Source organism: Oncorhynchus kisutch, linkage group LG13 (assembly GCF_002021735.2).
Source record: "Oncorhynchus kisutch isolate 150728-3 linkage group LG13, Okis_V2, whole genome shotgun sequence".
Classification (NCBI taxonomy): Eukaryota; Metazoa; Chordata; class Actinopteri; order Salmoniformes; family Salmonidae; genus Oncorhynchus; species Oncorhynchus kisutch.
This window is the reverse complement of record NC_034186.2, coordinates 72,668,142-72,696,117: the sequence shown is the minus strand read 5'-3', so window position 1 is coordinate 72,696,117 and position 27,976 is coordinate 72,668,142. Positions and strand designations below refer to the sequence as shown.

Sequence of the window (27,976 nt, the reverse complement as noted above, 5' to 3'; positions counted from 1 at the left end):
ATCTCACCCCAATGACTCCATGCATGTGTTCTGAGACAATGTAATGTGTGGGGTATTGAGGAATGAATGTGTCTGTGGTCCAGGAGGCGGTGCAGTTCTGTGACAGTATGCGAGTTCAGTGTGGCGAACTCTCTGACTGGCGTGAGGAAGATGCTACCTCTGGTCTGGTCTACTGGCGCTGCCATTAAAGATGCTGTCATGCAGGCCTACAGACGCCTCTACCTCAACCCCCAGGGAGACAACACCAGGTACGCTGTCACACCTTCAAACTGTTGCCACAGGCACCTTCTATCAACCCCCTCAGGTCCCTCGATCCCACTACCAATTGCAGATGGTTAAGTTACTTTTGAAATGGTAATGTCTTCCCATGTGAAACTGCGAAGCAGTGCTGGTGACATTAAAATGGTATAGAGAGTAAATAGAACTGTCTTGTCTGCTGAAACAGCCTTCGTGGGAACCGGCAATCTTCATTCCAGCACCTCAGCTATTTCCCCGAAGAGGTTTCAACTCAGGCTGTGTTCAGACATGCAGCCCAATTCTGATCTTATTTTCACTAATTGGTCTATTGACCAATTGGATCAGCTCTGAAATTGTGAAAAGATTTGTGATTGGTCAAATGACCAATTAGTGCAAAAATATCCATCAGAATTGGACTGCCTGTGTGAACACACCCTGTTACATTTTCTGCTGTGAATTTGTTAATCTTGCTCTCACCAGTACATTGCTGCTGAAAGATACAGACTCAAGGTGGAAGTTGAGGTGGGAAATTGTGCGATTGATCTAAGAACAATGTCTTGGAGCGACTTCATCAACCTCCAATGGGCTCTGCTCTGGTGCCTGACTCTCTCTCCCTCTCAGGGCTAAAGCTCAGACTCTAGTGGACAGTCTGTCTGAACTGATGGTGGAGATGCCTCTCTGGGGACAATCCCGTGTCTGGAGGAGATGGTAATAAGAGAAACTCACTATCTTTTATTATCAACCCTGTAATCAGTACTACCCAGTGATTGAGTTAGCCCTTACTCTTTACTGATTACTCTATCCATCCTGTCATCAATAATTAACCCCTTTCTCTCTCTCATCTAATCTGTTCCAACACCACCTCTCTCGTGTCGTCCCAGGTCCTGGAGTTTTTTGGTGGTGGCAGCAGCTTGCAGTCCACGGTGGTGCAGGTTCTGTGGGAGGTTCACTGGCAAACGAGAGACCTCCAGCCTGCACAGACGAGCAGCAGTGCTGCTTCTGGGAATGGCTGCACGGTAAGGCCCACACACAAACACAAGTTCTAACTCCACACCTCTGTCTTTAAGTCCCCTTTGACTTCTTGCCCAATGATGAGACCAAGGCGAATGCGAGCCAATTGAACGAGGGGGTTGGGTTCTCCCTTGTCTTGATTGGCCTGTAATCTTGGCAGTGTAGCGGAGATTGGCTGCTCTGCTGTAAGGGCCGGCCTACATTGACTTGGCCCCACCCACATTTTTCTCCCACTAAAGCAACACGATAGAGAACAGTGGGAGGGTGCTGACAGTGTGACTGTTAATCTGAGGCAGGGAGAAACCCACCTCTCCTCCATATTCAGGAGTCCATGAGCTCTTATTTTGTTAATCTGAGGGCTTCTACACCTGTATGTGTCTTTCGGAGGGGTTGGGTTTAAAGCGGAAGTAACATTTCAGTTGGACCTTGTGGGCAATTGACCAATACATTGATCTTGATCTTTGTTTAATATGAGACTCTGATCCAAGTTAAGTTTTGCACTTAACCTCCCAATGACTATGTTCCCTTATTGACGTATGGTAAACGGTTCCTAGGTCTGCACCTATTGGCAACTCCTACCTTTGGCGCTTGGCTTTGTCTCAAAAGTCTGACGTTGGTTAATTTGTCCACTAAACCTCATAAAGACGCCTGCATGCTTCCCAGCCGTACCACTTCAGAAGACATGCATATATTACATCTTGTGACGTCGTTTATTTTAGACTTCGCTAAGTTTTTCTTTTCTTTTTCAGTTCGGGGGCACCAAGTCTACACCCTTTTGTCGGTAATTGGTCAACAGTAGGGATTCTTCAATAGTCTATCATTCAACGAGAGATGACCCATTCTCATGCACATTTTTTCATCGAGAAATACTTCAGTAAACATCTTAGATGCAAATACAAAAGGATATCCTCAGCATAAACTCAGGAAATCGGTCATTAATATTGACGTTATCTTAGATGAATTCAGACTATTTTGAGGAAGTGTACTGGCTACGGCGTCTCAAAATGGACAAACGGTACTATTGACGCTTTTTTCTTGTTCGGGTGAATGTCTTTTAAGGGAGTATGCAATCACAATCATTTGGCTAGCCGAACTGAAGCATGCTAGCGCCTTTAGTGTCTGAATAGGAGCACAGCAGAGTACACTGACTTCTCTGCATTGAGTCGAAGTCACGACGACATATAAATCTGGGCTTTCAATGAACAAGCGTTGGAAACACACATTCGGTCTCCTTCGAAGATTGAAAGACAGTCACTGCCCGGGGGGGGGGGGGGGGCTGAGACTATCTGTAGTCCACCCACACTGTACTGGACAATTCCGTGCCGCCTCTTTTCCACACAGGCAGCATTCATAACCTGTTTAATCCTCCCCTCACATCCTCTAACCCTCCCTCCCACACACACACACGTTATCCCTCATGGACTGGGACCATGTGTGTGTTCTGCAGAGGGCCGAGCACCGACGAGATGATTGATTAATCTGGAGCCTGGGCATAATGTAAATGACGTAGTTTACTACTATGTTGTGTGTAGACATAGCAGTGAATTTACATACTGCCAGGAACCTCATTTGTGCACCACACACTAAAGTTGCTGTGTGTAATAGTATGTTTGTATGCACGTTCTTGTATTAGATGTGGCATTTTTAGGTTGCGTGTTCAGGGTGTAGACTAATGTAATTGTGTGTTTCTCTGTGTAGAGCAGAGAGGGAGGTGGTCCTCAGTAACCTGGACACTGTGCTCTGGGAGAGAAGTTTACTGAAGACTTCCTACTGGCCAGAGACTCTTATCACCATCTGTAACATCACTGACCATGTCAGGGTAAGACCCCACACGTAGATTCCCGGCCTAGACTTTCTAGAGGTCTAGGGCTGTCCCAGACTAAAAAGAAACTCTTGGTTGACCAAAAGTTGCCTGTTCTTTCGACCAATCAATTAGTTTAAATTTAAAGTAGTCTATTCTAAAAATGTGTGTATATCACACCCTATGTGTTTGAATAAAATCAACTATACTGAACAAAAATATAAACATGTAAAATGTTGGTCCTTTTTTCATGAGCTGAAATAAGATCCCCAAAAATGTCCATGTGCAATTGGCATGCTGAATGCAGGAATGTCCACCAGAGTTGTTTTGAATGTTAATTTATCTACCATAAGTTGCCTCCCAATGTTGTTTTAGAGGATTTGGCAGTACATCCAACTGGCCTCACAACTGCAGACCATATGTTATCACGCCAGCCCAGGACCTCCACATCCAGCTTCTTCACCTGCGGGATCGTCTGAGGGGGAGGTGGGATGCTGAGCAATATTTAGCTTTTTAATTGTGAGGAAAAATGTTTTCTGATTGGCTGGGCCTGGTTCCGTAGTGTGTGGACTTATGCCCACCCATCATGGCTGCGCATCTTCCCAGTCCTGTTAGATTAGTGTTTTCTACCTGTTTGGAACCATATAAACAACGCAAAGATTTTAAAAGCAGCCACATTTGTGAAATTGCTTTATCTGACATTCTGGTTGTGAGGCTTGGTGCTCATGGAGTCTTCAATAGCCTACTGATTCCAACTGGCAACAAACAGGATTTCTGTAGATGTGGATGATTTATGATGCCAGGCACGTTTTAAGTTACACTATGGGTTATATATCTTAATTGGTTTCCTCAAGGGCTGTTTTCTCTTCTCCTTACTCTGCTTCTGCCGCATTGTTCTCAACACCAATATGCTGGTTAACTTTGCTGTTATGCACATTGCAACATAAAGGGAAAGGTGCCAATTCAACGGCGCACTGGAGATTACGTTTCAGAACCGCGGACAGCACCTTCTCCCGCTATCCATTGCGTGAGAACGCATTTGTTATAAAATATTGTATTTATTAGTGTTGCACCATTTTCTTACAAAATAAATAAAATCAAACTTTATTTGTCATATGCACAAGTGTAGACCTTACTGTGAAATGCTTACTTATAGGCCATTAACCAACAGTGCAGTTCAAGAAGAGTTAAGAAAAATATTTACCAAATGGACTAAAGTTAAAAAATATATATATATATTCAAAGTAACACCGTAAGAATAACAATAATGAGGCTATATACAGGTACCATTACCGAGTCAGTGTGTGGGGGTACAGGTTAGTTGAGGTAATTTGTACATGTAAGTAGGGGTGAAGTGACTGCATAGATAATAAACGAGTAGTAGCAGTGAACAAAAGGGAGGGGTGTTTAATGTAAGTAGTCTGGTGATTTTATTAATTGTTCAGCAGTCTTATAGCTTGGGGGTAGAAGCTGATGAGGAGCCTTTTGGTCCTAGACTTGGTGCTCCGGTACTGCTTGCCGTGCGGTAGCAGAGAAAAGTCTATAACTTGGGTGACTGGAGTCTCTGACAATTGCATGGTCTTTCCTCTAACGCTGTCGGGTATAGAGGTCCTGGATGACAGGAAGTTTGGCTCCAGTAATGTACTGGGCCGTTCACCCTAACCTCTGTAGCGCCTTAATAAAGGTCAGGTGCCGAGCAGTTGCCATACTTGGCGGTGATGCAACCGGTCAGGATGATCTCGACGGTGCAGCTGTAGAACTTTTTGAGGATCTGGGGTACCATGTCAAATCTTTTCAGTCTCCTAGGGGGGAGAAGGTTTTGTCGTGCCCTCTTCACGACTGTCTTGGTGTGTGTGGACCATGATAGTTTGTTGATGTGGACACCAAGGAACTTGAAGTTCTCGACCCGCTCCGCTACAGCCACGTTGATGTTAATGGGGGGCCTGTTCGGGACGCTCCGCTACAGCCACGTTGATGTTAATGGGGGGCCTGTTCGGGACGCTCCGCTACAGCCACGTTGATGTTAATGGGGGGCCTGTTCGGGACGCTCCGCTACAGCCACGTTGATGTTAATGGGGGCCTGTTCTGGATACTTTTTCCTGTAGTCCAAATCCAATTTTATTTGTCACATACACATGGTTAGCAGATGTTAATGCGAGTGTAGCGAAATGTTTGTGCTTCTAGTTCCGACAATGCAGTAATAACCAACAAGTAATCTAACAATTCCAAAACGACTGTCTTCTACACAGTGTAAGGGGATAAAGAATATGTACATAAGGATATATGAATGAGTGATGGTACAGAGCAGCATAGCAAGATACAGTAGATGGTATCGAGTACAGTATATACATATGAGATGAGTATGTAAACAAAGTGGCATAGTTAAAGTGGCTAGTGATACATGTATTACATAAGGATACAGTCGATGATATAGAGTACAGTATATACGTATGCATATGAGATGAATAATGTAGGGTAAGTAACATTATATAAGGTAGCATTGTTTAAAGTGGCTAGTGATATATATTTACATCATTTCCCATCAATTCCCATTATTAAAGTGGCTGGAGTTGAGTCAGTGTCATTGACAGTGTCAGTGTGTTGGCAGCAGCCACTCAATATTAGTGGTGGCTGTTTAACAGTCTGATGGCCTTGAGATAGAAGCTGTTTTTCAGTCTCTCGGTCCCAGCTTTGATGCACCTGTACTGACCTCGCCTTCTGGATGATAGCGGGGTGAACAGGCAGTGGCTCGGGTGGTTGATGTCCACGATCAACTCCTTTTGTCTAACCATTTAAATCGCTGACAAGTACTGGAACCATTTACAATTTCTGTAGCTCATGTCTTAGTGATGTACTGTGCCTTCCCTGTGGCATCTGCAATGGATTAGTCCACTGAGACTGGTGGGAATCAGACGGGCATCTTGTGCATCATGAAAAATAAAGATATTTGCAATGGCTTGACTAAAGAAATATCTGTTGACCAACAGCCTAGACAAAACAATCTACCAGGTGACTATAGACGTTTGAATGTTTAAAGTGTGTATAGTGATTGATTTGTCCCTCCCCAGCAATCCAAAGGAGCTCCATTCAGACTGCCTCAGGACAACCAGCTCTTTACCTGCCTCACACAGGCCATCGCTGAAGGTGTGTGTGTACACACACACACACACACACACACACACACATCATCTCTTGAGTGGGAGAATGTAGTGTCTTTGCCCCTGACTGTGTGTCTAGTCCCGCCCCAGGTGTGGTGATGGCGGACCCTCATTGGCAGAGCTTCATGGAGCAGGCTTCTCCATCTGCTGTACTTCCTGTCCGAGTCCCCAGACCAGCTCTGCTCCCGCCGCTTCCAGCGCTGCTCTCGCCTGCTATTGGACAAGATCGTGGAGGGCAGGGAGATATTAGCAAACAAGGATGTCAGCCAGTTGCCGGGTGCATCTCAGGACCCTGAGGAGCAGGGAGAACAAGGTGGATATTTATTTAGAAAGTTGGTGCACTGTGGTGGTAAAACTTCTCAAAGTAAGTATGAATAGCTCATTCTCCAGTTGTCTGGTGCTCTTTTACTGTGCCTAGTTGTTGAAACTCTGCTATACTTTGTATAGGTACTTCATGATTAGTACGGCGTTATGGTGATGTGTCCCTCTAGTCCCTGTGGTGAGCTGCGTGTCTCTGGCCCAGCTACTGTCTCTGTGTGGCTGCGTGGCGTTCTGGCAGGTGTCCCACCTGGAGCGCAGCGTCAGCTCTGAGCTGCGGGAGATGAGACAGAAGAGAAGGCGCCCTCCCGTAAGGCCAAGGTCATGGAATGTGAACACAATGTTTGATGTCCAGTATTTTTATACAACCCAAGCCAATGATGGCAATAATTCACATAATGGTCAATCATGAGATTAGGATACTACAAACCTAGTGGTAATGAGACTGCTGGGTTTATACACGTGTTCTGAGTTTAAGGAGCTTTTACTATTCGTGTCAAATTGATTGTCATTGCGTTTCATAAACCAAATGTTATCAGAACAGGATGTTGATTAGTGAAGAGGCCACGTGAGTCTCCTGGTGAGTAGGATTGTCTTGCCAATCAGTAACTTTTCTCCCTAGGAAAAGCTTGATGAGTTTAATTTTGGTCATGCAACAGTGATTGACAGGTCTTGATGATTCTTCCCATCAGGGGGCTAAGTACAACAGCTAACTTTTTCCTAATTACTCCTTTCGATTAAATCGCTCTAACTTTCCAGTAGACTAGACATGAACAGGGAGTTCTTAATCAACTGTCATGATCCATGTTTCCCACAGCAAGCGGCCAATGACAGTTCTGTGGAGGAAGAACTTGGGTTGATGGGTGCTTCTGCTGAGGACACCGAGGCAGAGCTGATCAGGAAGATCTGTGAGACTGAGCTGCTGGCTGGTAAGAAAGGCTTAACTCTTTCAAAACTAAGTCAATTTTTCCTGGTGTGATGTAATTGCCTTAAACCACATCCCTTCCCCCCCAGAGGAGAGCCTGTTGTGCTCGTTCCTGCTGGTGAGGGTGTGTAGTTCCCCAGGCAGATACTGCCACCCCCAGCTCACGACAGCTGCCTGCCTGGCCCTCTCACAGTACATGATGATCAGGTCAGACTACACCCCAGACTACCTTTGTTTTTCTGTCATTTTCCTTTGCGTGGCTGTGGTGTCACTGTCATAAGCCACTGTCGTTCAGTGAGTAAATATTAACCAAGCAGCTAATAGAACTTGTTTAGAATATGGAAGGAGCAAACAAGCACATCTTTATTTAATTACCCAGCTGTTTGTACTATGGATTGTGTCTTTTTTAATTTAGGTAAACATGGCCATTAGATGAGGATGGCTGAGGGCTACAAGCTCGTTCCATGTCTGGTTGTCTGCTAATGTTGTTCCTTCAGACGCTCCAGTCCTGCTGCTGCAGTCTACTGAACCAGTTGATCAAAAAAAGTATTTCCATATGTTCAGAACAGAAAAAAAAACATTAGGAAACATTGTAAAATGCTGTCATGTCCTCCACTAGCATTCTGACCTCTGCTATAGCACGACAGTACATTGTACTGTGCTCTTCAGAACTCCAACCTCTCTTCTGGACTGTGGCAACCATGGGCTGCTTGCTCGTGCACTCTCATATCATTTGAACAGAAATAACTGAACTTTCTGTAAGGTCTAGAACAACTTGAAGGTTCTGATTGTGTCCAGAACTACTTGTTGGTGGTATAATTATACAATGAGTAGATCATTTCAGGTGATGCCATAGGTTATACTCCGTAGGAAGGATGGGGACTTAATTGAAGAAAGCTTAATGATGATTGCTGGTTGTTCCTCCCACATTGAGATGCACTGAAGCCATACCCCTTCCCCATTGAAAGTTTAATTACAATTCGTTATCTTCATTCCACTAGTTCTGTTTGTCTTTGTATAGTGCTAATTATGATGCTTGGTTATTCTTACGTTTGAGGTGTTTCAGATGAATAGTGTTTTCCAGGCTTTTCACTATGAACACTAATCCCCAGGTTTTTCCTCGTGGTAAGTGTTTTGTAGCAGTCAGTAATTGTCTCCCACACACCTCCATTGTGTTGGGTCTCCTCAAAGACAGACAGCCCTCCCTGGGAGAGGACTGATAACGGTATTAAACATGATTTTTACTCTAATGGTAATGCACTGTTTTACAGGCATAGTTAATTATACTGAAGCTGTGGCTTATGACCATCTACTGTATAGCAGACCACACACCCGGCGGGTCTGGTTCCTCTGGAAAACATTCTAATCCACGTCTGGAGGTGAAGTTGCTTATTATTTTGTTCACCTGGCCTCATCCCTTCCCAGTGTATGTGGTTAATTCCCCTGTTTAGAACAATGGAGGCCGGGGTGACACTGCAGCCTTTTGTCTTAGTGCTCCCTCAGAGTAGAGGCCTTCTACCTCCCACACGTACATCTGAAATGACTGCAGAGGATTATGGTCAGGGGTATTGGCAACTTGGCATCGACGCCTCCATATCCAATGTATGGCTGGTCGTATTCTCACCCAGGTAATCGATTGCTTAATCTGTCATGTCATTTTTTGGCCAGTCTCTCTCTTTCATGGTATCCCAGCTGATCCTGATTAGAGAAGAAATGTGCATGCATTTTTAAATATTGTTTCATGATATAACATGTCTCCCCTGCCCAGGCTGAGTGACGAGAACTCGGCGGTGAGGCAGACTGCAGTGACTGTTCTGGCCCAGCTAGTGCTGAAGGTCAAAGATCAGGTCAGCGAGGTGGCTGTACTGCTCATCGACCCCCAGACACACATCACCAGCCTCGCACTCAACTTCTTCAACGAGCTCGCCTCCAAGGTACACACAATTCCAGGTATGTCTATTTGATTGGAAAATACAGTGCCTTTGGGAAGTTTTCAGCCCCTTGACTTTTTCCACAATTTGTTTCGTTGCAGCCTTATTCTAAAATGTTTTTTATTTTTATTTAATCCAATCTACACACTTATACTCCATAATGACAAGGCAAAAATAGGTTTTTAGACACCTTATTTACATAAGTATTAAGACCCTTTGCTAAGACTTGAAATTGAGCTCATGTGCATCCTGTTTCCATTGATCAGCCTTGATGTTTCTACAACTTGATTGGAGACCACCTGTGGTAAATTCAATTGATTGGACATAATTTGGAAAGGCACACACCTGTCTATATAAAGTCCCACATCTGCATGTCAGAGCAAACACCAAGCCATGAGGTCGAAGGAATTGTCCGTAGAGCACAGAGACAGGATTGTGTCGGCACAGATCTGGGGAAGGGTACCAAAAAATGTCTGCGGCATTGAAGGTCCCCAAGAACACAGTGGCCTCCATTCTTAAATGTAAGAAGATTGGAACCACCAACACTCTTCCTAGAGCTGGCCAAACTGAGCAATCGGGGAAGAAGGGCCTTGGTCAGGGAGGTGAACAAGAACCCAATGGTCACTCTGACAGAGCTCCAGAGTTCCTCTGTGGAGACGAGAGAACCTTCCAGAAGGACTCCACCAATCAGGCCTTTATGGTAGAGTGGCCAGACGGAAGCCACTCCTCAGTAAAAAGCACATGACAGCCTGCTTGGAGTTGGCCAAATGACACCTAAAGAACTCTTGACCATGAAAAAACAATATTCTTGTCTGAAACCAAGTTTGAACTCTTTTGCATGAATGCCAAGCGTCACATCTGGAGGAAACCTGGCACCTACGGTGAAGCATGGTGGCAGCAACATGCTGTGGGAATATTTGTCAGCGGCAGGGACTGGGAGACTAGTAAGGATAGAGGGAAAGATGAACAGAGCATTGTGGAGATTAGAGGTTGTTATTTTTCGATACCGATACCAATTATTGGAGGACCAAAAAAAAGCCGATACCGAATAATCTGACGTTTTTAATATATATATATATAAATAACTTTTATTTGGTTCTAATAATGACAATTACAACAATACTGAATGAACACTTTTTTTTCATTTTAGCTTAATAAATACATCAATCAAATCAATTTAGCCTCAAATATAATGAAACGTTCAATTTGGTTTAAATAATGCAAAAACAAAGTGTTGGAGAAGAAAGTAAAAGTGCAATATTTGCCATGTAAGAAAGCTAACGTTTCAGTTCCTTGCTCAGAACATGAGAACATATGAAAGCTGGTGGTTCCTTTTAACACGAGTCTTCAATATTCCAAGGTAAGAGGTTTTAGGTTGAGGTTATTATAGGAATTATAGGGCTATTTCTCTCTACCATTTGTATTTCATATACATTTGACTATTGGATGTTCTTATAGGCACTTTAGTATTGCCAGCGTAACAGTATAGCTTCCCTCCCTCTCCTCGCCCCTACCTGGGCTCGAACCAGGAACACATCGACAACAGCCACCCTCAAAGCATTGTTACCCATCGCTCCACAAAAGCTGTGGCCCTCTGCAAGGGGAACAACTACTCCAAGTCTCTGAGCGAGTGACGTTTGAAATTCTATTAGCGCGCACCCCGCTAACTAGCTAGCCATTTCACATCGGTTACACCAGCCTAATCTCGGGAGTCAATAGGCTTGAAGTCATAAACAGCTCAATGCTTGAAGCACAGCGACGAGCTGCTGGCGTGAATGCTTATGAGCCTGCTGCTGCCTATCAAATATCAAATCATAGACTTTATTATAACATAACACACAAATGATGGTCAATATCCGGAAACTATCATTTTGAAAACAAATGTTTATTCTTTCAGTGAAATACAGAACTGTTCAGTATTTTATCTAACGGATGGCATCCCTAAGTCTAAATATTGCTCTTACATTGTACAACCTTCAATGTTATGTCATAATGTACAATTCTGGCTAATTAATTCCGGTCTGTTACGGATAGAATGGACTTCACACAGTTCACAACGAGCCAGGCAGCCCAAACTGCTGCATATACCCCGACTGCTTGCACGGAACGCAAGAGTAGTGACTCATTTTCCATAGTTATAAGAAATTCATGTTAGCAGGTAATATTAACTAAATATGCAGGTTTAAAAATATATACTTGTGTATTGATTTTAAAGAAAGGGATTGATGTTTATTGTTAGATACACATTAATGCAACGACCGTGCTTTTTTCGCAAATGCGCTTGTTAAATCATCACCCATTTGGCGAAGTAGGCTGTGATTCGATGAGAAATTAACAGGCACCACATCGATTATATGCAACGCAGGACACGCTAGATAACTACACATGGTTGATATTACTAGTTTAACTACTGATGAAAAAAAAATTATAAGATAAGTTTAATGCTAGCTAGCAACTTACCTTTGCTTCTTGCTGCCCTCACGTAACAGGTAGTCAGCCTGCCATGCAGGCTCCTCGTGGAGTGCAATGTAAGGCAGGTGGTTAAAGCGTTGGACTAGTAACCGGAAGGTTGCAAAAACGAATCCCCGAGCTGACAAGGTGAAAATCTGTCGTTCTGCCCCTGAACAAGGCAGTTAACCCACCGTTCCTAGGCCGTCATTGAAAATTTGAATGTGTTCTTAACTGACTTGCCTAGTTAAATAAAGGTGTGTTAAAAAAATATATATATATTATTCGGCCACAATCGGTGTGCAAAAATACCGATTACAGATTATCAAAATTTGAAATCGGCCCTAATTAATCAGCCATTCCGATTCATCGGTCGACCTCTAGTGGAGATCCTTGACGAAAACCTGCTCGGGACAAGTCTCAATGTCCTTGAGTGGCCCAGCCGGAGGCCGGACTTGAACCCAATCAAACATCTCTGGAGAGACATGAAAATAGCTGTGCAGCAACGCTCCCCATACAACCTGACAGAGTTTGAGAGAATCTGCAGAGAAGAATGGGAGACACTCCCCAAATACAGGTGTGCCAAGCTTGTTGCATCATACCCAAGAAGATTCAAGGCTGTCATCGCTGCCAAAGGTGTTTCAACAAAGTACTGAGTAAAGGGTTTGAACACTTATTTGAATGTCATATTTCAGGTTTTTATTTTTAATAAATTAGGAAACATTTCTAAACCTGTTTTTGCTTTGTCGTTATGGGGTATTGTGTGTAGATTTAATTTTCAATTTCATCAAATTTGGGGTAAGGCTGTAACGTAACAATGTGTGAAGTTAAGTGGTCTGAATGCACTGAAAATCTGTGTTTGTGTATTGGGGACCTTTTTACATAGTCTGAGTGTTTGAAACCAGACAGTGGCCTCCTCTCCTCCCAGGACAATGTCATCTACAACCTGCTCCCAGACATCATCAGCAGACTGTCAGACCCAGAGAGAGCCATGAATGAGGAAGACTTCCACACCATCATGGAGTGGTGTCCACACTGAGCTGTGTGCCTCTTCTGCTCTCACTGTGTGTAGTGTCTTGCAGGGAGTCATTGTTCTGTTCTTCAAATACCGGCGAGCGACGGCTTTAATAATGTGAGGGCTACTTAACCTGTGTGTCTGTCGCCCACTGTGTTCTCTCCCAGGCTTTACACTCTGGATGACTTGGCATGCTGGGGTCACATTGTGACTCTGGTTTGAAACCTGTTGTGCTGAATAACATGGAAATGGGATGCTAATATGTGAGTGGTGTTTTAATGCCTTATTTTAATGTTTCCGTCAACAGACAGTGAATCAGCGAGACCATGGTTTTAGAATGATTTCTTCAAATGTCAGGTCAGACTTCCTCTTCTTGAAAGACTGTTGTAAGTGAATAATGAAATTTCCTAATTTCCCCCCAATTCTCTCTCCCAGACTGAGCATCAGTGGTGTGAGCTGGCCGTGTCTCTGTCTCTGCTGTCTGTGTGAGCGAGGGCTGAAGAGGCTCCAGGAATGTTGGGAGTGTTAGTGACAAGCTGACTGAGACAGGAGTCTACCAGCCTCTCCTCTCCATCACTGCTAAGCTATGCCGAGGAGCCAAGCCACAGCTCAAAGTACAGATGATAGTGGTCGTATGTATTGACTGACAAAATAGTTTCTCAGTTGTTCAGACCATATAACGCCCTTAGCCCCCCCCAATTCAGATATACATAACAATAAACTTGGGACAAGTGAGAGACTATGCATTATCCTGACTCTGACTATCTAGACTGATTTCTTGACTGTGCCCCTAAATGAATACACACGCTGGGTCTTATTCTGATTCTTCTCTCTGTCCCCTGGTCCGGGCGGAGGAGTTTGAGAAGCGTCTGAGGGAGCTGGGCCCAGCCAGAACACCACTCACACGCCACTACCCAACAAGGGACGAGGTGGCAGGTCCAAGAGAGGTGAGCGCGCACACGTGTAGTGACTTTTCTGGTAGACAGTGAATTTTTCCCTCCTGAATGTATTTATTTTTGCCAATTACATAGACTTTAGCTAATGTTCCATGATTTTCTTTCTCTCCCCTCAAAGGTCAAGCCCTCTGTATCCAGTCACCACGACGATAGCTTTGTGACCCCTAAACCAACCCAGAAGTCCTCTAAGAAAGCTGTTATCACCTTCAGCAGTGACGAAGAGGAGGAAGGTATCTACTCTTTCTAACAGTACAGTCTGTTTTAGTTAGTGTTGGCAGTGCTTTTCCGTTAAAGTGATGAATCAGTTGATATGCTTTCTGTGCTCTCAGTAGATTGTTGGTGCTGGCTTCCCAGGATGGTGTCATGAAATGGCATTTGTTTTAATCTTTGCAATTTCATAGCATTTATTGTTGGGAAAAAATCTGGTTAGTTGTTGCTTGTCAAATGAACACGTCAATGTTACTGGTATTTGTTTGTTTTTATCCAATCAGACGCTGTCATGGCAGAGAGCGAGACACCTAAGGTGACCACACCCATCGCCCGCACCTCTCTACGTGCTCGTCTCCGACACTGATCTTCCTCTGCTTTTAGTTTGTCACATCCTGTTCTATTGTTTTGTCGTCTTTTTAAATCATGTTTTCACTTTAAGTGACTTTTTAAAATCTTTTGTAATGTTCCTCTAGTCAGCACTAAATACTTTGACTCTGTCTTTTTGTAGTGGAAACAAGACTTTAAAAAAAACTTTGGTGTGAACCACACTACCTCTGTCATCCATGTGTGTTTGCAAGTGGAGTCAGATTTATGCCCTCATTACAAGGAGTAATGAATGCCCTTCTCTTGCATTGTGTTTGGTCAGTGAAATAGTGTGTTCAGGTTGGATTGTCACAGCTTGGCTAGACACTGTTGCTACCGTTCTTACTCCTTCACTCTCTCTCCTCCATGCTCTCCTATATCTGCCAGCCCACCTGTTATTAAACCTGTTAGAAACAGTTTACCTAAATCCTCCTGAGACCAAGCAATTCAATTTTGTCCTAGTGGACATATAGTTCTTGGTTTGTAAGTTCTTGGTCCGTATCTGAGGCCATACATGCCACTTTATTAAGTCCTGTTTGAGAGGACATTTGGCTTTTCAATTGGGGGGGGGGGTCATATTTATGTTTTGACCACTAAAGAGGACACTTTGGCACATACTAAGAAAAGTTTTAAAGTAACATGCTGTTTTCACCCCAAAACGCTTGTGTAAAAAAATGTATCCCAAACCTTTTACCCAGTTCTCACCTGGTTTATGAAGTGCCTGACACCTGAACAAAATGGTAGCATGTTATTTTAGAGACTGAAAAAAACGCACAGATATTTAGGTGAGGTGCTGGTTAGCAGAGTGGAGCACTTTAAGTAAGGAGAGCATGTTATTTTACGCAACTACACTCCCTAATTGTCCCTCTGACACTGTCCCTCTGACACTGTCCCTCTGACACGTGCTCCATCTCTACCTCCTGTAATTGATCTCCAAGGTCTTCCCCTCTCCCACACACCTCTCCCATCCTGTTCCATGCTCTTTCTCTGCCTATAATGTTCCTCGGTCTCTCTCCTCCTTCACTGACATCGTCATATGCGCTGTAACTTCACCCCCTCTCTTCCCTCCTCTCGCCCACTCTATACCGCCCACTCGCTCCCTCTCCTTTTCAATGACACAAGTGCACTTGTGTGAGTTATGTAAAGGGAATGAACACCTTTTGCTGACTTCAGACTAACAATATAGTTTGCCAACGTAGAGTTTCTAAACCCAATCTGACAGACATTTTGTGTTGGATGAAGACTTGTGAATATATTGTGAGAAACTAAAGATGCCTGAAAATAAACTACTTCCATTTCAGGGACTGGTGAGTAATGTTGGTGGGTGGTTTCTGTGGGGCGTGTCCAATCCAACGCCACTTTTTATTAGTAGTTCAATGGATTCCTGTCCAGTTTCTCCCTAGAGGTTCAGAATTTCCTGAAATGGAACCCCTAGTTGAAACAAGGTCAACCCATTCAGAGATGACCGAGCGGCCTCAACTGGTGTGACCTAAACCAATGCCTGGACCAAGTGATATGGAAGATGTTTTTAGAAGGCAGGAGCTTGTCAAACTGCTTCATGATTTGTGTTCATTATACATACTGTAAGAGGTATTACTGGAGAATGTTGCTGAATTTGCAAATCCATCCACAGCCAGACCTTACTGTCTGTAGGCCAGTGTTGTGTTCGAGACCACCTAAAGCAAGACTGAGCCCGGGTGCTCAGTCTTAAAATTCTTATTATTTTCAATTATCTGATTTAATCTCAGTTTTTGTTGGATAGCGTTAACGCTGAAGAGAAATCCTGATTTGGTATTTTGTTATTTTCTGGTCTTTCTGGGGGGAGAAATCTAGCTAGCAAAATCAGCCATTGGCTAGCAAAATCAGCCATTGGCCAGGCCATCAGAAGCTAGGTAAAGGCATCTGCCATTCATCTGTATTAGTGAAACATTTGAGTGGAAGTGTAATCAACCAATGATTTAATGAGTGGGACCGAAAAACGTATAAAACCTCTGCCTCGAAGGCTAAGGGGTCACTGCGCAATAGCAAGCAGTAATTTTCCCGCTTTAGCTTTTGTTGTCAGCTAGTTTGCAGCTCATTCAGCAGCTTCTCCCTTCTCAAGAATAATTTACAGTTCATCTCACCAGATGGACATTTGAGTTTTATTGCAGTGCTTGTTAGCCATCTCTTTGAAAACGACTTGTGTGAAACACTTGCATTTAAAGTGGAACTAACAGCATTTTAGCTGAAATCTAAATCTTTTCATATACTCCCCTGACAATTTTTTTTTTTTGACCCCCCTTTTCATGGTATCCAATTGTTAGTAACTACTATCTTGTCTCATCACGACAACTCCCGTATGGGCTCGGGAGAGACTAAGGTCGAGAGCCATGCGTCCTAGAAACACAAGCCAACCAATTTAACACCGCGCGCATCCAACCCGGAAGCCAGCCGCACCAATGGGTCGGAGGAAACAACGTGCATTGCGCCCGGCCCGCCACAGGAGTCGCTAGTGAGACAAGGATATCCCTACTGGCCAAACCCTACCGACGCTAGGCCAATTGTGCGTCGCACCATGGACCTCCCGGTCGCGGCCGGCTGTGTCACCCGGGTGGCCTCACTAACTCACGTTTTTTTGGCTACGTTTACTGACACCGGTCATATTCAGCAGGTGATGCGTGTACCTAAATTCATCAGTTCTGCGTTCTGGCACACTCAGACAAGAGTATTCTGAAATCGGAGTAGATAGCCAGAGTATTTGCGAACGCAAGAGATATGCTAACTGTTAAACAGTTGTTCAAGTTCTTGCTAGCTAACCAAATGACACCTGCATCTCTAGCTGTGTCAAGTATGATAGAAAAATTACATATTTACCTGATTGGTTTGGTATTAATAGTTCACAATTAATGCTTAATAATAGATAGGATATTTCTGTCCTGTTAGTGTTTGTATGGTCTCCACTCTAGGTCCCTGCAGCTAATCTGGGTGTATGGTCACCAGAGATGGCTTGAGCTGACAAATGAGTTAGACTGCATTACATAGACCACATGTGGTGGGTGTAACGATAGAGAGAGCCAGGAGGAGTTTAGAACAATTCCTCATTGTCTCAATCATCCTTGCATCTGGGAAACTAAGCCAGGGTGGGGTTAAGACAACAACCCACGTGCAGATAATGACAGGATGAACCCAGAGTGGCTTATGATGCTCCTTGGTCTGCATGAGAGGGGGTTGAACCAACCATGACTGAGCATTGTTAGTGTCAGCTATATATAGGACTCTGCATTTGTGTAAAGGTTAGGTTACTTGGTCCAACACCCAAGAGTGGGGGGGTCAACCAGCCTCATTATTGCAATAATTAATCCATATTAATTAAATAAAGATGATTGTTTGAAGAAATGACAATCTCTCTCAGTACTGAATTTCCACAACATTTTTGACGATGAGCTGGTCTGCAACTTCACCTGTTGACCGCTCCTGAAGATCTGGGTAAACTGCACAGGGGATCAGAAATTGGGATCTGAGTAAACCACGCATATTATTGAGCAGCTTGACCCGACTATGATCTGAAAGGTAGCTGGCACGGGTGGCCACCGAAAAACCATATGAGGGGAAAATCAGTTACTCACCCACTCAATGACATAATTGTCCTATCTAGCACCATGTTTTTAGCTTGCTACACAAATCGATACAGTAGCCTATTAGCCACGTTATGATTGACTTGTGATCATTACCCTTGCTAGTTTGACTGTATTGACATTCCCAGCCTTAGTTACATTTGTGCGTTTTTGTCCAGATTATTTAGTCATTGAAACTAAAACCGTGCATCCTGAATGGAGGCAGCGAACAATGTACCAGGCCAGCTGTGATTTACAACCTGATAGTGTATTGGTGAATTATAATCATGCATTCAACTGCATCCATCTATTCTGGCAACAATGCCTTAGTATACCTCATGGAACAATGAGTCAAATAGAACCTCTTTTTAAAACCTCTTATAAAGTTGATTTTGTAGCATAAACTGGGAATTTACATTTTATTGAAATTATGATTTGTTTATTTGTTTGTTTCAAATATGCAAAGTAGTTAACACTGTCAGTTCCACTTTAGGTCACTGGTTACTTTGTGATAGTGAAACATTTTTTGCAATGGGAAGTAATAGTTGTACATTTCGATTGGGAAACAATGGTTGGGTTTTAGTATTCTTGTGATTGGGACCTACTGATTTATTATGTCTGAGTTTATGGACTGCTTGTTCTTTAACATCATGCTGTTTTGTGACTGCTGTCTTTCCATCGGCCCTATGCAGTGGTGTCGATGTGTTTGGAGAAGAAGTGGGTATACTTTAATTTTGCCAAAAACTTCCCATAAGTCCCGCCCAGCAAAGGAAAGGCACCCTGTGTGAAAAACTCAGGATTTTTCTGTAGATTTTCCAGATTTTCGCCCCTGTCAGGGCCTGGCTCCCCAGCAGGTGGGCCTCTGTCCACCCAGGCCCATCCATGTCTGCGCCCCTGATGCAAACATTGCATGATGACAATTGCACATCACAAATAACCTACTAACCAACACTTCTGACTAAACTTTTTAAATACCTGGTTTGCATATCTTTGGTGCCTTGGTTAACATGTACTGGAAGATATCGTATGTTGAAACATCTTTCCTACCCTACCAGCTACCGATGTCATTCTTCTCTGAGCTGCTCCATGCCAAACCCATCTCAAGCTGCACACTCTTACTGTCTGCAGATTATATTCTTCTGAAACTAGGCTATGTGCAGCGTACATGTGAATATATTTCACATTCTTTGTGATTGTGTAGGCTACTTTGTGAATATATTTCACATTCTTTGTGATTGTGTAGGCTACTTTGTGCATTATTTCTCTATTGTAGTACATAATTGATAAATCATATAGGTCCACTATACGACTTTGATATGCAACAGTAGGGATTAAGAGGTGAGTATATGCAATGCCCACTGAGCAAAAGCTCCACTACACCCTGGCCCTTTGTTTTACAGAAAGTGCATTCTCCTACATGAGTGTGCTGGTATTACAGTTGATCTCTTCAGAATCACTGGAGGCCTATTGGTGTGCCACTGTGCAAACAGTCTATAATAGATTTTAAAAAGCTGTTAATATATTAATGTTTCAAGAAAGGAGTGTATATATTTGGCCTGGAGAAGTAGTTCTATGTGCTGACTGAATGGAAGCTAAAAATGGGTAGTTTTTACTCTGGTCTTGGGAAGAAATTATGAGTCCTTGCTGTCTGAGACCGAGTACAAATGTATCAGACACCAAGGAAGACCAGACTCAGTACTACAACAGGCTTTAGGCTATAGCCAATCAGGTCAATGCTCATGCCTGTGTGCAGGTAGTCTCTTATGACAGACAACACCAGCACGTATGAGAGATTTGGTCCTGGGTGCTGAGAGTAATCTGCTGGTGATCAGAGCATGTGTTGAACCTTTGTGTGCATTGCCTGCTGGTGTTATGGCAGAGGCTGCAGGGGGCTGAGAGCAGATGGTACTGACAGACTGTAACTCACTGTATGAGGGAGAGAAGGCACCACACACAGGTTGGTAAGTGAGGCTTTGCAATGACCACTATACACACACACACAAATGCAGTGCAGGGATATACAGTGGGGAGATCAAGTATTTGATAACCTGCAAAATCGTCAGTGTTTCCTACCTACAAAGCATGTAGAGGTCTCATTTTTATCATAGGTACACTTCAACTGTGAGATGGAATCTAAAACAAAAATACAGAAAATCACATTGTATGATTTTTAAGTAATTAATTTGCATTTTATTGCATAACATAAGTATTTGATCACCTACCAACCATTAAGAATTCCGGCTCTCACAGACCTGTTAGATTTTTTTAAAAGAATCCCTCCTGTTCTCCACTCATTACCTGTTAACTGCACCTGTTTGAACTCTTTACCGGTATTAAAGACACCTGTCCACACACTCAATCAAACAGACTCCAACCTCTCCACAATGGCCAAGACCAGCGAGCTGTGTAAGGACATCAGGGATAAAATTGTAGACCTGCACAAGGCTGGGATGTGCTACAGGACAATAGGTAGGCAGCTTGGTGAGAAGGCAACAACTGTTGGTGCAATTATTAGAAAATGGAAGAAGTTCAAGATGACGGTCAATCATCCTCGGTCTGGGGCTCCATGCAAGGTCTCACCTCATGGGGCATCAATGATCATGAGGAAGGTGAGGAATCAGCCCAGAACTACACGGCAGGACCTGGTCAATGACCTGAAGAGAGCTGGGACCACAGTCTCAAAGAAAACCATTAGTAACGCACTATGCTGTCATGGATTAAAATCCTGCTCATGTCCAGGCCCGTCTGAAGTTTGCCAATGACCATCTGGATGGCCCAGAGGAGGAATGGGAGAAGGTTGTTTGGTCTGATGAGACAAAAATAGAGCTTTTTGGTCTAAACTCCACTTGCCGTGTTTGGAAGAAGGATGAGTACAACCCCAAGAACATCATCCCAACCGTGAAGCATGGAGGTGGAAACATCATTCTTTGGGGATGCTTTTCTGCAAAGGGGACAGGACGACTGCACTGTATTGAGTGGAGGATGGATGGGGCCATGTATCGCGAGATCTTGGCCAACAACCTCCTTCCCTCAGTAAGAGCATTGAAGATGGGTCGTGCCTGGGTCTTCCAGCATGACAACGACCCGAAACTCACAGCCAGGGCAGCTAAGGAGTGGCTCCGTAAGAAGCATCAAGGTCCTGGAGTGGCCTAGCCAGTCTTCAGACCTGAACCCAATAGAAAATCTTTGGAGGGAGCTGAAAGTCCGTATTGCCCAGCGACAGCCCCGAAACCTGAAGGATCTGGAGAAGGTCTGTATGGAGGAGTGGGCCAAAATCCCTGCTGCAGTGTGTGCAAACCTGGTCAAGAACTACAGGAAACGTATGATCTCTAATTGCAAACAAAAGTTTCTGTACCAAATATTAAGTTCTGCTTTTTCCCCAAAATACTTGTCATGCAATAAAATGCTAATTAATTACTTAAAATTCATACATGATCTCTCACAGTTTAAGTGTACCTATGACAGACCTCTACATGCTTTGTAAGTAGGAAACACTGCCGATTTTGCAGGTTATCAAATACTTGTTCTCCCCACTGTACACACCTACTGATGGGGTGGTGGGGTTACCAGACCGATGGAGGACGACCTCCACTGTAGGTCCAGTTTCAAAAATTGGTCCTACCCAGCCACTGTACCCGTTGGGCGCTCTTGTCATGTTTCTGTTTGCCCTTTGACCCTGACAGGTGTCCTCCCGTGACATCATTGCGTTCCAAGCAGGGGAGATGTGTGGCCACTGGCAACCTCTAGTCACCTTGGTGATGACAAACACTCCTACTGCCATGACATCATCCCAGTGATGAAGTAGGGGAGGGGAGATGGAGGGGGCCGGAGGGAGGATATTTGCCAGTATAAACCCACCGCATCATCCCAGCTGATACACTAACATTAAACCACAGCCAACCGAACACAAGAGGCAAACTCATCCCTTCAATAACATCAGTGAGAGAGAGGGAAGAGGAGAAAAGGAGGGGCAAAGCGTGAGATAGTGATGCTTTCAGCAGGTGCCAAACAGTGAGAGGTAGCTGATAGAGAGAGATGCAGCCAGCCTGTGAGAGCACACAGTGACCCACAGCATCGGAGACGAGAAGACAAAGTGTGAGTTGTTTCATGCATTCTTTATTTGTTCGTTTAGCCAAAGGGTGAGAGGTTATGCACCTGTGCTTTCAGGTTGATTAGATACAGAGGAAGATGGAATTTGTACCAAAAAGTAGGTATTGCTGCATATTTCATTGTATACAATGAATGTTTTATTTAGTACGTTATTATCATACAGTAATTATTATTCCTGAGTAAATACTTAAATGCATCCATGTCTATTTGATCTTGAAGAACCAGGAAGTACAATGTACTGATTTGTTATAGAGGAATCAGGGGCTCATTTGTAGATCTGATGTTTTGTAAGATATTCAATGAAAATTACTAATCTCACAGACAATGTCACAATTTCTACCTGGTCTCAGATTTTCATACAGCAGTATATTGTGTGTACAAGGCAATTTCTCCCTTGGTGAAAATGAAGTTTTTCTCATGTATTTGATTATTAACATCAGAGTATTAAATGCCATCATAAAGCATGATCATGGATGTATCTTTATGGTCAGTAGAGTTGTGGTGGTGGTCATTGCTCTGTGTGATGTGTATTCAAACATTTTTCTGTATGGTTTTAGAGATGTTGTATCAATAGTCACTGTATTATCTATATTGGCATATTAATTCCTCTCTGTTTTTACAGAATCCTGTTGTCATTGCAGTGTCAGTGTAGTCGTGTCCAGCCAGTCTCCTGCATTACTGTTCCTGCCCTCCCTCTACTCACTGCTGCCATGCTGTACCCAGCTCTGCTCTGTGCTGCTCTGCTCCTGATAGCACCCCTGGGGCACACAGAGGGGCGCACCCTGCACCCCTCACCTGATGCCATCCAGGTAAGGAGGGAGAAGGGAGAGGGATAGTAGGAGGAGAATAGTAAGAAGAGGGGGGATGGAGAAGGAGGGGGGGAGTGGAAAGTTAGGGAGGGGGAGAGGGACAGAGGGGGGAGTGGAAAGTTAGGGAGGGGGAGAGGGACAGAGGGGATGGAGAAGGAGGGGGAGTGTAGGGGGATCTGGGGAGAGTGGGACAGAGGGGAGAAGGAGGGGGAGTGTGGGACAGAGGGGAGATGGGGATGGAGAAGGAGGGGGAGTGTAGAGGTAGCTGGGGAGAGTGGGACAGAGGGGAGATGGGGAAGGAGGGGGAGTGGGACAGAGGAGATGGGGATGGAGAAGGAGGGGGAGTGTAGGGGTAGCTGTGGTGCGATTGGGAGATGGGGAGTAGAGGGTATATTTGGATTGAGGGCAGAGATGGATTATCAATAACTTTTTTACGGCGCTCTCGTGACTTTTCTGGGTAGTAATAGTAACACCATATTTGTTGTTCCTGCCTAGTTTGTTGAGCAGTTTCTGGATCGCTACAACGACCTGACCCTGGATGACCTGGAGAACCTGGTGAGCAGCCAACCAGAGGAGCCCTCCTCTGCTTTTACTTCCGGTGTCAAAGTCGCTGAGTACCCCAAATGGGCTGACATACCAGCACAGGGTGACAGCACCTGGCTCCGCCTCCTGAAGGGGACCCTGGCCAATCAGAAAAGAGCTGTGACGGACCGGTCGAGGAGGGGGTGGAACCGAGGATGCTTCGGGCTCAAACTGGACAGGATCGGGTCAATGAGTGGACTGGGCTGCTAGTGGAGAGAGAGGAAGGGACTGACGCCCCTCAAGGGATATGAGGACCAACACACAGTAGGCTGCTACACAGCACACAGTCATCTACACACATGTGGTGAATACAAGGATGTTAATGTGAGTACAAAGGAGGTCTACATGTAGCGTAGCTGTAGTGTACATACTGTATTGCTAATGTGGTTCCATCGAGCTTAAAGAAAGTTACTCTGTATGTCTCCTGGCTGTTGAAGGGGTTAGCTGTACTTATATTGTACATCTATTCATTTGAATCTTGAAAGTATCAGAGTTATGTTTACATCAAGATGTTATTCTATTTTAAGTCTGAGTGTTGTTTTGACAGTAAACCTGCACTTTATTTAAAACAAAGTATTTAAAAGTGTTGTCTTGACTAATATTGTTCTTGTTAATCCTGCAGGAATAGTTGTTTAATGGAAATAAATATTTGAAAAAAATGTAATAATATAATTAAAGTCAAATGTTTCTTCTCTCTGCTATTGATTTGACATTTGGCATGAATAAATGTACACTGAACCACGTTGTATTGAGTGTTCTATTAAAGTCCTGACATCTTCCAGTGGCAGATTCATCCTCAAATCCTCGACTCCTCCATGTGTTCATTTCACATTGGCATGCGTCATCTACATATTCATGCATTTCCATTCAATTTGAAGGTTCAATTTCTCACAGCAGATATTTATACCTCTGTTTCCATGGTTGTTTTACTAAATCTGCCACAGGCAGCTGAGGGAGAGAGAGAAGGTACATTTCTTCCTCAGAGCTAAATGAAATGCTTGCATTAAATGGTGGGGTTGTGTGGGAGGACCAATTAGGGCTTGGAGCTACGCTAATCAAGCTACCACTGATGCTTCCAAACTGAATTTACTATGTTGTTAGTATCTCACTTATAGAAGGGAGTTAACTCTTGTCTATATGACAAGTACTTCCCAAACAGAACATCATCTTCTCTCTTTAAATACAGTTCTGGGTTGGGGAAAGAGGGCATTTCACCAGGGTCAGTTCTGGGTTGGGGAAAGAAGGCATTTCACCGGGGTCAGTTCTGGGTTGGGGAAAGAGGGCATTTCACCGGGGTCAGTTCTGGGTTGGGGAAAGAGGGCATTTCACCGGGGTCAGTTCTGGGTTGGGGAAAGAGGGCATTTCACCGGGGTCAGTTCTGGGTTGGGGAAAGAGGGCATTTCACCGGGGTCAGTTCTGGGTTGGGGAAAGAGGGCATTTCACCGGGGTCAGTTATGGGTTGGGGAAAGAGGGCATTTCACCAGGGTCAATAGAGTGCATTAGAGGTTGGGAGATGGATACTGAGAGTCTCTAGAGCAGGGGTACTCAACTCTGACCCCTAGAGGGCTGGAGCCTGCTGGTTTTCTGTTCTACCTGGTAATTAATTGCACACACCTGGTGCCCCAGGTCTAAACCAGTCCCTGATTAGGGGGACAATTCAAAAATGCAATGGAACTGGCTTTGAGGCCCAGAGTTGAGGTTGGGGGCTCTAGAGTCATTCGTGTGTTTGTCACAGAAGAGGTTAACTCAGGTTAAAAGTCTGGATGCAGTCCCTAAAGTAAACCACAAGAGGTCAGTCTGAATTAGTCTGTCATGTTCCAAGGTCCAAACCGAAGTGCATTCCAGACTTCAGACTTAGTGCTGGACTCTGTTAATGGACATTATGAGACTGATGATAATTCAGCAGCATATGAACCCAGGTGTACACCTTTCCGATGCATGTTTTACCAGAGGTCAAATATAAAGATATTTCAGATAACTCAAGTTAGTCGGAGCATGAACAGTGCTGGCAACACAAGGGTTGTAGGATTGCTCTATTAAAGCAGTAAAAGTTTAATATTTGGTCTCATATTCATAGCACCAATGGCTACATCAAGCTTGTGATTCTACAAATTTGTTGGATGCATTTGCAGTTTGTTTTGGTTGAGTTTCAGATTATTTTGTGCCCAATAGAAACAAATAATACATTTTGGATTGTGTAATTTTGGATTCACTTTTAATGTAAATAAGAATAGAATACGTTTCTAAACACTTCTACATTAATGTGGATACTACCATGATTACAGATAATCCTGAATGAATCGTGAATCACGATGAGTAATAAAATTACAGAAGCACAATTATCTTGGTATTACTTTAATACACATTATCTGTCCCAAGACTGTGAATGTGGGGGGGGGGGGGGGGGGGGGACTATGGACAAAAGTGCTGTAATTTCTAAATGGATGAAACCCTCAAATTAAACCTGACCGTCTGCACTTTAATCTCAGTCATTGTTTGATTTCAAATCCAAGAAAATAAGAAAAAATGCTTCACTGTCCCAATAATTACAGAGGGCACTGTATATTGACACATAGCCTACAGCAGTAGTCTTCTTGTACTCTCTAGATTTGAGTCCATGGCTCCTCTTTAGTATTCAAAACTACTTTTGGCTTCCTCTGATTTTCTCAAAAGCACTACACAAATCTGAACATAACTAACCAACTGAACAGTGAATCATCAGACACAAATTAAACATTTTCTTACAGAAATCTGTAGGCCTACATGAAAAACCTAAGTTAAGGGAGAAGTTGGCCTTTATATTAGCCTACCATGGACTACAGTATGACCTATGATGACTGTGTGATCATGTGGTGTGATATTAAGCAGGGTCAAGTACAGTACACAGTATCACCAGTGTATACCATCCACCGAGGAGTAGACCGTCTGATTCTATTTATAGAACGACCTTTACTTCACCTCTCTGACATTAAGCTGTGCAGCTGAGGCCAAGAGCAGTGCGTGTTCACATGGGGTCGTGGTAGTTCAACTATGCCCAGGTCATTGGCTCGTCACCACCCTAAATTCCAACACCTGTGACAAAAAATATTAGTGCTGGGTGGCATGACTGCTAATGTGCTGTTGAACATGTTGTTCATGGGTCATGGCATGTCGCGCTGTGTTGGAGAACATGTTGCGCTAGTTCTGTGTTATTTCCTTCACTGTGATATTTAGGTACAAGTTGTTGTGTGTTTTGCTTGTAGAGGCATATGGGCCAAAGGCCTAAGGGTTCAAACTCTACTAATTGGTTGTTTTATATTCCTATAGAGAGCAGAAAGAAAAGATCCCTGACGCCCCTCCCTGGTTCCAACAAGTCTTTATTGACCTAATGGGACATTTATGATCAGAAGAAATGATTGAAAACCAGATTATATTTTTCAATAATAGTAATTACTTGGGTGTTTACATTTGTACTATTTCACACATGTACACGTGTGTTTCATCCACATGTGAATGATATAATCCACATGTGAATGATATATATATATATATATATTTCTTTTAACAACCCTCGGAGAGTGTGTTCACAGCCAGGGATCAGCCATTATTAGGTTTAAGTGCCTTGCTCAAGGCCACATCGACTTTTTCCCCCTATAGTATTCGGCTTGGTGATTCAAACCAGCGACCTTTCAAGCCAGCGACCGCATAGGCAGTAATGATATTCATAATTTTTTTAATGAACTATAGATGTGTCCTTTCATTTTATAATTGTTATTGCACATACTCATTGCTTTAAAAATAATAGGTCATCATAAATGGACAAAAGTCACTGAATGTGTTTGACCCCAGAATTGACCCCTGAGGGACACCATAGTGAATAGGTGCTGGGGACGATACTGAACCACCTATGTTCACTGAGAAATATCTGTTACATAAATATGACCTGAACCAATCGAGGGCAACGCCAGGGATTCCCATCCACTTCTACAGCCGCGTGACAATAATATTATGATCAATAGTATCAAACACGGCACTGAGATCCAAAAGAACTAGGGTAGAGCATTTGCCAGGATCGGCAGCCAACAACATTACTGACTTTTAATAAATCAGCTTCCGTGCTGTGAAGTGAGCAGAAGTCAGACTGAATTTTTCAAATAAGTTGTTCATACTCAAGTAAGCCACCAACCACTTTTTCAAAAAATCTTGGAGAAAAAGTTTAGAGATAAGTCTATAATTACTCAGTGAAGAGGGGTCTAGATTGGGCTCTTTAAGGAGAGGTTGGACCAGATCCGTTTTAAAATAGCCTGAAAAGGAGCCAGAAGTCTGGGAGCTACTTACAATAGGCAGGATGTAAGGGCCAACCCAACAGTAGGCGTGATCTAGTAGGGATCATGTCCAAGAGGAGGGAGGAGGTCTTCATGTGACCTACAGTATCAAGGAGGGACTCAAAGGATATTTGCCCAAAGGAGAAAAAGGAAGCAGTAGACAGTCTCAGAGTAGTTGCCTCAAGTGGCTCCTGGCCAGCTATGC

General features: G+C 43.7%; 1 protein-coding gene, 1 non-coding gene and 1 pseudogene across 4 annotated transcripts; all 3 read left to right on the top strand.

The window, feature by feature from the left end:
* The first annotated feature begins 62 nt into the window (after window positions 1-62).
* Window positions 63-15,684, top strand: LOC109883103 (condensin complex subunit 1-like; annotated as a pseudogene).
* Window positions 1,321-1,609, top strand: LOC116353207 (small nucleolar RNA U85). The gene has a single exon (XR_004202575.1). It is a non-coding gene; the product is annotated as a small nucleolar RNA U85 (small nucleolar RNA).
* Window positions 15,685-21,466: 5,782 nt separating the features above from the next.
* On the top strand, window positions 21,467-24,205 carry LOC109883112 (natriuretic peptide C-like). Of its 3 annotated transcripts, none has more exons than XM_020475159.2 (3): window positions 21,467-22,061; window positions 22,718-22,885; window positions 23,381-24,205. In XM_020475159.2, exons 2-3 carry the CDS (start codon window positions 22,787-22,789, stop codon window positions 23,675-23,677), a joined length of 396 nt encoding a protein of 131 aa, XP_020330748.2. In that variant the 5' UTR covers window positions 21,467-22,061; window positions 22,718-22,786; the 3' UTR covers window positions 23,678-24,205. The 3 variants fall into 3 exon arrangements, with proteins under 3 accessions (XP_020330748.2, XP_020330746.2, XP_031643079.1); XM_020475157.2 differs by having other exon boundaries at window positions 21,469-22,061; window positions 22,699-22,885; XM_031787219.1 differs by lacking the exon at window positions 21,467-22,061 and adding an exon at window positions 22,087-22,173 and having other exon boundaries at window positions 22,699-22,885.
* Window positions 24,206-27,976: the final 3,771 nt, after the last annotated feature.

Bases quoted from the DNA above. Each gene is read 5' to 3' on its own strand.
- LOC109883112 (XM_020475159.2), top strand. From the start codon at position 22,787: ATGCTGTACCCAGCTCTGCTCTGTGCTGCTCTGCTCCTGATAGCACCC. The intron at 22,886-23,380 runs GTAAGGAGGGAG...GTTCCTGCCTAG, and splicing joins CCTCACCTGATGCCATCCAG to TTTGTTGAGCAGTTTCTGGA.